Source organism: Gossypium hirsutum, chromosome A12 (assembly GCF_007990345.1).
Source record: "Gossypium hirsutum isolate 1008001.06 chromosome A12, Gossypium_hirsutum_v2.1, whole genome shotgun sequence".
Lineage (NCBI taxonomy): Eukaryota > Viridiplantae > Streptophyta > Magnoliopsida > Malvales > Malvaceae > Gossypium > Gossypium hirsutum.
This window is the reverse complement of record NC_053435.1, coordinates 47,511,445-47,520,934: the sequence shown is the minus strand read 5'-3', so window position 1 is coordinate 47,520,934 and position 9,490 is coordinate 47,511,445. Positions and strand designations below refer to the sequence as shown.

At 35.6% G+C, this 9,490-nt stretch overlaps 2 protein-coding genes across 2 annotated transcripts; both read right to left on the bottom strand.

Annotated features, from left to right (window-relative positions):
• Window positions 1-2,184: 2,184 nt before the first annotated feature.
• Window positions 2,185-9,157, bottom strand: LOC107889911 (probable mannitol dehydrogenase). The gene is made up of 3 exons (XM_041084024.1): window positions 9,008-9,157; window positions 8,801-8,913; window positions 2,185-3,358 (listed from the first exon to the last, which is right to left on the bottom strand). Exons 1-3 carry the CDS (start codon window positions 9,103-9,105, stop codon window positions 2,871-2,873), a joined length of 699 nt encoding a protein of 232 aa, XP_040939958.1. The 5' UTR covers window positions 9,106-9,157; the 3' UTR covers window positions 2,185-2,870.
• Window positions 2,327-2,716, bottom strand: LOC121203276 (8-hydroxygeraniol dehydrogenase-like). The gene is made up of 2 exons (XM_041084145.1): window positions 2,617-2,716; window positions 2,327-2,520 (listed from the first exon to the last, which is right to left on the bottom strand). Exons 1-2 carry the CDS (start codon window positions 2,714-2,716, stop codon window positions 2,327-2,329), a joined length of 294 nt encoding a protein of 97 aa, XP_040940079.1.
• Window positions 9,158-9,490: the final 333 nt, after the last annotated feature.

Genomic DNA, 9,490 nt, shown 5'->3' with positions numbered 1-9,490 from the left:
TGTGTTATATGGACTTTTAACCAAAACATATAATTTAACCAACCCAATAACTAATTTTTCTATTTCTCAAAATATTAATTAATATAATTAATCACCTAATTAAATTATTTTCTCAACTCAATTGTAGTTTTGTTAAAGTCATGACAACTTTACCATATTAGAATCTATGATTAAATATATTTAATTTCCCCTTTCAATGAAACTAAAATGACAAATTAATTTAATTTTCACTTTGAATTTCAATTATTTAATCTCAATCAATTAAATAATAATTAGAAGAAATTAATTTAATTTCTAAGTCATCATTTGTACTTAACGAGAAAATGTATTCACCGCGGAAGGTGATTCATACGATTTATTTCTCTTAATTGTCATTTTCATTCATTTCATATTACTGGTCCTACATGCAATCCGTTTTGGTTTATATCTAGATACCGAAGAGACTAAATAGACATATATAGTTATGGCTCAAATAATTTGTAATAAAGTTCTGACTCTTCGTCTATCAGTTACAATATTATTTAATCATGGAGTCATTCCACTAAAGTACCACGATTGAGCTCCCCTTTATTATGCTAGCCTAATGGCTTTGACATGAGTGTGTTACCCTCATAGGATATACTTCATCTCTTTGGGTTAAATCTGTTCACCCAATATGATCCTATTATATCTCATGGTAACTAATATATCTTCCTTCTTGAAAAAGTCAATTACTATAGTAATTAAATCATTCGTCCTAGAAAAATGACTTGTGGTTATGTTACTTTTTCATATATAATGTAATGTCAATGAGAGGATACCATTAACCCTTTAATGGGTTATTAATTCCACTATTGTAAGTGAAGCTATGTTATTCAGAAACCGTATATCAAACGTTAGCTTTCGATTTTTTAGTTATTGGAACTCAAGGAATACATCAAAGTATACGAGTGACACACATATAATCAATCCCTTACTCAAGATTGAGGTAAGTCACACTATGAAAATAGTGCACCAAAGTGAGCCCTCACTGATTAAAAGGAAACCAATCAAGCCCTTTTGGAATCGTCATTTACTGGTCAAATGTTAAAGAACACTAACGTGACTGATGAAAGCAATGATAAACTAACACATGGCATGCCATGTGTAAGTCGTATCTTTAAAAAAATCCTAAAAATAATAAAAATTTTGAAAAATACACATTAATAGTGAACCTGAATAAATAAATGTCCAATTTCATCTGAATATAGACACCAATCTTAATTGAATTCATTTTGCACGTGGTTATTTTTAAATCATAAAATATTTTTAAAATAAAAATTATTAAAAATTTCAAAAGAATTATAAAAAATAAAAATCATAAAAATTAGAGTAATTAAGTATCCATAAAAAATCTCTCATCAAATACTAGGATCCCACTTTATGCCATTTTCATTTCATCCTTTATCATTTAGGTCAAGTTATTGCTCATTCACTTTTATCCAATTTTATGAGAAATTTTACCAGTGAAATTGGTAGAATAATATAAATATATATATATGCTAAGAGACATATATATATTAAGATGTATATGCAAAAATATAAATGAAACCTTTTACTATTTTAATATATTATTTTGATTTGGTTGGAATTGTTTTTTAGAATTCTTTTAAAAATATTTTTATGATTTTTAATTTTTTTTGATAATTTTGATAATTTAAAATTTTAAAATTTTTTATAGATTTTATTATAATTTTATAAATTTGAAAATTTTAATATAAATTTATATGTTTATAATTATTTTATTTTTTAAAATTATTTAATAACATTTATGATTTTTTAATTATTTTTTAAAATATTTTATAATTTTTAAATAATAATTTATGATTTTTTAATAATCATGTCTAGAATAAATCTGGACAAAGAGATATCCCTATTCATTTCTTACATGCTTTTTTAAAAACTTAAGATTTAAAAAATATATTAAATGCATGTCATGCTTGATTGCATGTTATATGTTATGTGTTTGCTTCTGATTACTTTCATTAGGCACATCAACATTTGTTTTGATCAAATCAGCCAATGATGATTTTCATTAATAAAAAAATTTAATTGATTTTGTTTTATCATTAAGGGTTCAATTGAGTGTAACTTTTTCACAAAGGCTATTTTTTTACAATTAAGTAAAGAATGAAAACATGGAATTTTTTGAAAGCAAGCTATGCATCCTCGAACAAAATTTATTTTATTCAAATTGTCCCGTGAAGGCAATCTGCCTTTTCAATATCATATAAAAAAGATAAAATGATTCGGAACATAAGAATATTTAGAATGGTGTTTTCTGTTGTGGTAACAGGGAGCTAAAACTTCAAGAAGGGGCCGTTAATGTGTTGGCAATATCGATCACAAATCGATATTTGACATCTGATTTGAGAAGGCGTTCCATGGCAGTATTCACATAATCCATAGTTATAACTTCAATGTCAGGTTTTACATTGTGTTTAGCTGCAAAATCAATCATGTCTTGAGTCTCCTTTATCCCTCCAATCATGCTTCCTCCCACTACTTTCCTCCCAACACTCAATTATGACTCCAATTTAATGTCTCTATGGAGAGAGAATTCAATACCAGTCCATGATCCATTAATATGATGCTTACCTTTAACCAAAGCAAAGGCAGGTATCTCAAGTGGTTTCTCTGGCAAACCAACAAGAATAAGCTTCCCATCAGTCTTCAACAAGTGAAACAATGGCAACATAGGGTGTTGAGCTGATACTGTATCGATGATTCCATCCAATGTACCAACGGCAGCCAATACGCCAATTAACAAATTTAGAAACTACCACACAAACAATCTCATCATTACTACATGATTTGAGAGAAGAACCAAAAATTGGTTTTCAAATTCAAAGTCAAACCTTAAGCTGATCTTCTTCTAGGCTAACCAAAAAGGAATCAGCACCAAGGTTTTTCAAAGCCTCATCCTTCTTATTAGGAGAGGTGCTGATCACTGTAATTTTCATCCCCATTGCCTTACCAAATTTCACAACCACATGACCTAGTCCACCCATTCCTACCATACCAACATGTAAACCAGGCTTATCGAGGCCATAATGTTTCGTTGAACTATACACTGTAATCCCAGCGCAAAGCAATGGAGCAGCAGCATCAAGAGGCATGTTATCAGGTATGTGGATGATAAAGTCTTCCTCACAAACCATAGTGTCAGAGTAACCTCCGTATGTCATAGTACCATCATGGTTCTTGGACCCATAAGTGAGTATCATTTTGGGGCAGTAATTCTCAAGATTGACTTTGCAACTTTCACAGGAATGGCAGGAGGAGACCGTGCACCCAACGCCAACCCGATCTCCCACTTTGAGCTTCTGAACCTTACTTCCTGTTGAAAAGTCAACAAAGGTAGGAAGCAACTTGTTAAAAAGGTGAAGCAAGTTGCACCGAATGTTGAAAAGTTGAATGGGATAATTACAATTTTGTCCCTATTTTTTAGGCCATTTGCAAGTTAGTCCCTGAACTTCAACTATAAATAGACCTTCTCATTTTTCATTTCAACTATCCCAACCAATCTTTCTCTCTTAGTTTTCTCTCTTCTCCAATTTGAGAATTCTTAAGGAATTCTATTTGTTTGTAATATTTTGGAGATAGTAAAGTCATCATCTGGTGTTAGTGCCCGTGGACATAGGTATAATTTACCGAACCTCGTTAAAACTCTTGTGTTCTTTCTTGTCCTATTTTTCTTTCAATATTTGAGGGTATAATAGTAGTATTTAATTGTGCTATTAAATTACTATAGAAGGGATATTCTGACTAAGGAAAGACTTGGTATTTAAGAGATCCTTGTGATCCACCTCTCTTCCCTGGGAATTGAACTTTGTGTGATTTTTTAGTACAATAATTTACACGCTTCCGACCCTATTGGAACTACAAGTGGAATTAAGAGCCGAAGGTTAATTGTAGTATGCTCTATGGTTGCAGTTTAAACTGATCTTCCACATCAGAAAAGATTTCCTTAGGTATATTGAAAGACTATGGAGAAAACGGTCGGTGTAGGAGCTTCAACATCGTCCATGTGGACAAGACCGACAATTGCAAATGCAAGATTGGCTATGGAGATCTTTGATGGCACGGGCCATTTTGGTATGTGGCAAAGTGAGGTTCTAGATGCACTTTTTCAGCAGGGTCTAGGCATTGCCATTGATGAAGAGAAACCAGATGATGTACAGGAGAAAGATTGGAAGGCGATCAATCAGTTGGCATGTGGCACAATTCGATCATGCCTTTCTCTAGAGCAGAGGTATGCTTTTTCAAAGGAAACTTCTGCAAATAAGTTGTGGGGGGCACTTGAAGAAATTTTTTTGAAGAAAAACAGTCAAAATAAGCTCCACTTGAAGAAAAGACTGTTTCGCTTCACTTACGTCCCAGGTACCACAATGAATGATCACATCACCAAATTTAATCAGTTAGTCACTAATTTGCTAAATACGGATGAGACATTCAAAGATGAAGATTTGGCTTTGATACTGTTGGGGTCACTTCCTGAGGAGTTTGAGTTCCTAGAAACTACTCTACTTCATGGCAGGAGTGATATATCTCTGAGCGAAGTCTGTGCAGCCTTATACAGTTATGAACAGAGAAAGAAGGACAAACAGAAAAACTTAATCAGAGATACAGAAGCTTTAGCAGTTCGAGGTCATTCATATACTCGGAAGAAAACTCAGAAAGGGAGATCAAAGTCAAAGTCCAGACTCGGGAAAGATGAATGTGCCTTTTATCATGAAAAAGGCCACTGGAAGAAAAATTGTCCAAAGTTGAAGAATAAGGGAAAAACTGCTGTAGATGCTTGTGTTGTAAAGCATGATACCAGTGACTCTGAACTATCACTGGTTGCATCATCATCGTCGTTCCATTCAGATGAGTGGATATTGGATTCGGGTTGTACCTATCATATGTCCCCTAATTGGGAGTGGTTCTCTGATTTAGTTGAGCTAAATGGAGGAGTTGTTTATATGGGCAATGACAATGCCTGTAAAACTATTGGGATAGGTTCAATCTAATGAAAGAATCAAGATGGATCAACTAGAGTTCTGACTGATGTTTGGTACGTGCCCAGTTTGAAGAAAAATCTCATCTCATTGGGAGCCTTAGAATCCAATGGTTCAGTTGTTACTATGAGAGATGGGATTTTGAAAGTGACATCTGGCGCACTTGTGATATTGAAGGGCATCAGGAAAAATAACTTGTATTACTACCAAGGTAGTACAGTTATTGGAGCAGTCGCTGCAGCTTCCGGTAACAAAGAATTGGACTCAATGCAGTTGTGGCATATGAAGTTTGGACATGCCAGCGAAAAATCCTTGCAAATTCTGGCAAAGCAAGGATTGTTGAAAGGTGCAAAGGCTTGCAAATTAAAATTTTGCAAGCATTGTGTTCTGGGAAGCAAAAGAGAGTGAAATTCGGCACTGCTATCCATAATACAAAAGGTATTTTGGAATATGTTCACTCAGATGTGTGGGGGCCTTCCAAGATACCTTCATTGGGAGGAAAATACTACTTTGTTACTTTTGTTGATGACTTTTCCAGAAGAGTTTGGGTGTATACCATGAGAACTAAGGATGAAGTGCTTGGAGTTTTTCTTAAATGGAAAACTATGATCGAAAACCAGACTGGCAAGAAAATCAAGCGGCTTAGGACGGACAATGGAGGGCAATATAAAAGTGATCCGTTCTTCGATGTGTGCCAAGAGTATGGTATTGTTCGACACTTCATAGTTAGGGATACATCGCAGCAGAATGGAGTGGCAGAGCATATGAATCGAACATTGCTGGAGAAAGTTCGATGTATGTTGTCCAATGCTGGGTTGGGCAAGCAATTTTGGGCTGAGGCTGTGACATACGCTGGCCATCTTGTTAATCGTTTGCCATCATCTGTATTAGAAAGAAAAACTCCTATGGAGGTATGGTCTGGAAAACCGGCTACAAATTATGATTCCTTACATGTGTTTGGATCCACTGCATATTACCATGTGAAGGAGTCAAAGCTAGATCTGAGGGCAAAGAAAGCTCTCTTTATGGGAATCACTTCTGGAGTGAAGGGATTTCGTCTTTGGTGCTTAAGCACAAAGAAAATGATCTGTAGTAGAGATGTTACCTTTGATGAATCTGCCACATTGAAAAAGGTAGCAGATGAAGATATTCAGACAAGCGATACTCCATAGCAGGTGGAGTGTACTCCAAAACAGGTGGAGTTTGAGTAGATGGGGATTTGCCCAGTTAATAAGTCTAATTCTCCAGCCACAATAGAGGAATTAGAGGTTGAAGAGGTTCTGACCCAAGAACCATTAAGTACACCAGAACTAGTTGCAGTTGCAAGGCCACGGAGAGAAATTTGTAAACCTACTCGATTTACTGATATGGTGGCCTACGCCCTTCCCGTTGTTGATGATGATATTCCTGTCACTTATCAAGAAGCAATCCAAAGCTTAGAAAGTGACAAATGGAAAAACGCCATGGATGAAGAAATGCAGTCTCTCCAGAAGAACAATACTTGGGAGTTGGCGCAATTACCGAAAGGTAAAAGGGCAATCGGATGCAAGTGGGTATTCGCAAAGAAAGATGGATCTCCTAGCAAGAAAGATATTCGCTACAAGGCAAGATTGGTAGCTAAAGGCTACGCTCAGAATGAGGGAATTGACTACAATGATGTATTTTCCCCTGTTGTGAAGCATTCCTCCATCAGAATTTTGTTGGCCTTGGTAGCACAGTTGAATTTGGAGCTAGCTCAACTTGATGTTAAGACGACTTTCTTGCATGGTGAGTTAGAAAAGGAGATCTATATGACTCAGCCCGAAGGATACACAGATGCTGGTGGTAGAAATTGGGTTTGTAAGCTGAACAAATCGCTATATGGATTGAAGCAATCCCCGAGGCAGTGGTACAAGAGATTTGATAGCTTTATGAGAAGGCAGAAGTACACAAGAAGCAAATATGACAATTGTGTGTATTTGCAGAAGCTGCATGACAGACCTTTCATTTATCTACTCTTGTATGTTGATGATATTTTAATCGCTTCGAAGAGCCAAAAAGAGATAGATAAGCTGAAGGCTCAGTTGAATCAAGAGTTCGAGATGAAAGATCTAGGTGAGGCCACGAAGATTCTCGGCATAGAGATAAGTAGAGATAGACAGAGAGGCAAGCTTTGTTTGAATCAGAAGTAATATCTGAAAAAGGTATTACAATGTTTTGGTGTAAATGAAAACACAAAACATGTAAGTACCCCACTTGCTTCTCATTTGAAACTTAGTGCTCAATTATCTCCGAAAACTGAAGAAGAAAGAGAATATATGGCAAAAGTCCCATATGCAAATGCAGTTGGGAGTTTGATGTATGCGATGGTGTGTACGCGGCCTGACATTTCACAAGCTGTTGGAGTTGTGAGCAGGTATATGCATGATCCTGGAAAAGGACATTAGCAAGCTGTGAAATGGATTCTACGGTATCTTCAAAAAACCATAGATGTTGGTTTAATTTTTGAGCAGGATGAAGCACTTGGTCAGTTTGTAGTTGGATATGTTAATTCTGACTTTGCTGGTGATTTAGATAAACGTCGTTCAACTACGGGGTATCTGTTTACTCTTGCTAAAGCCCCAGTGAGTTGGAAGTCTACCTTACAGTCTACAGTAGCTGTGTCTACTACAGAGGCAGAATATATGGCAGTTACAGAAGCTGTTAAGGAGGCTATTTGGCTTAATGGATTTTTGAAAGACTTGGAGTTGTTCAAAGTCACATTAATCTATATTGTGACAGTCAGAGCGCTATTCATTTAGTGAAAAATCAAGTCTATCATTCAAGAACCAAGCATATCGACGTAAGATATCACTTTGTGCGGGAAGTCTTTGAAAAAGGAAAAATTCTACTTCAGAAGATTCCGACAGCATATAATCCCGCAGATATGATGACCAAGGTGGTAACAACAATCAGGTTTAATCATTGTTTGAACTTGATTAACATCCTGAGAATTTGAGCACCTTCAGGTGTATTGTGCTCGAGAGCGCATTTGTAGGCACTACAAAAGATAGCTTTATCAAATTTGGGGAGTTAAAGGAAGTGTGTGAAGATGTGATTATCCTAATCAAATCTTCAAGGTGGAGATTGTTGAAAAGTCAACAAAGGTAGGAAGCAACTTGTTAAAAAGGTGAATCAAGTTGCACCGAATGTTGAAAAGTTGAATGGGTAATTGCAATTTTGGTCCCTATTTTTAGGCCATTTGCAAGTTAGTCCCTGAACTTCAACTATAAATAGACCTTCTCATTTTTCATTTCAACTATCCCAACCAATCTTTCTCTCTTAGTTTTCTCTCTTCTCCCATTTGAGAATTCTTAAGGAATTCTATTTGTTTGTAATATTTTGGAGATAGTAAAGTTATCATTTGGTGTTAGTGCCCGAGGACGTAGGTATAATTTACCGAACCTCGTTAAAACTCTTGTGTTCTTTCTTGTCCTATTTTTCTTTCAATATTTGAGGGTATAATAGTAGTATTTAATTGTGCTACTAAATTACTATAGAAGGGATATTCTGACTAAGGAAAGACTTGGTATTTAAGAGATCCTTGTGATCCACCTCTCTTCCCTGGGAATTGAACTTTGTGTGATTTTTTAGTACAATAATTTACACGCTTCCGACCCTATTGGAACTACACTTCCCACCTCAGTCACTTCACCAACAATCTCATGGCTGCTTCCATTACCAAAAATTGTTCAAAAATCTAATCATATATATTGTTAAATGAACAGTTGATGATAACATGAATGAATGGAGATATATACCCAGGGACAATAGGGAAATGGAACTGCCCCATTCATTGTTGGCGTTATGGAGATTAGTATGGCATATCCCACAGTAAAGTACCTTGTAAGCCACGTCCTTCTCACCTGTTGCCCTGCAAGTGCGAATCCCACATTATTATGATTTAACAAATGAACAGACACCCTTTGAAGAAGATGAAACAAGGGAACTGAAAGTTTAAATGAGACCTTCTGGAAAATTTGAAGGGAGAGAAAACACTGGAAGTGTCTCTGGCTGCCCATCCGAAAGCCTTCTTGGGGTGCTCTTCGTCTGGCGATTTTGCCATTGTTAATGGTTTGAACTTTTCAAGTAACTAAGCTTAGAAAAATGATACGTGATGTTCTAGCATGGAGTGGAGTGGGGAAATTGTTGTTGAGTTGGCTTATTTATAATGTGGGGATTTGAGAGGCATTGCTTACACTGCGGGTGAGCTAAATAAGGATCTACCCAGTTTAATACTCCAAACTGTTTCTCAATAGACGCTGAAAATTCGCTTCATAACTGAATAATAATAACATTTGCTTACATATGTATTTCTTTTTCTTTTTCTTTTTCTTTTTTTATAATTTAATCTTATAAAAAAGTATTTAATGGAAAAAAATCTTGGGCCCACGCAGAAAAAACCTAGTTGGCTTACATTTGTTTGTGAATTTAGATCGTGTTGAGTATTT

Excerpts from the sequence above, each read along its gene's own strand:
- LOC121203276 (XM_041084145.1), bottom strand. The coding sequence starts at position 2,716 with ATGTTGCCATTGTTTCACTTGTTGAAGACTGATGGGAAGCTTATTCTT. Across the intron at positions 2,521-2,616 it reads TGCCTTTGCTTTGGTTAAAG|TGGGAGGAAGCATGATTGGA; the intron begins GTAAGCATCATA and ends GGAGGAAAGTAG.
- LOC107889911 (XM_041084024.1), bottom strand. The coding sequence starts at position 9,105 with ATGGCAAAATCGCCAGACGAAGAGCACCCCAAGAAGGCTTTCGGATGG. Across the intron at positions 8,914-9,007 it reads CCCTTCAAATTTTCCAGAAG|GGCAACAGGTGAGAAGGACG; the intron begins GTCTCATTTAAA and ends TCGCACTTGCAG. Across the intron at positions 3,359-8,800 it reads CATTTCCCTATTGTCCCTGG|GAAGTAAGGTTCAGAAGCTC; the intron begins GTATATATCTCC and ends ACTTTTCAACAG.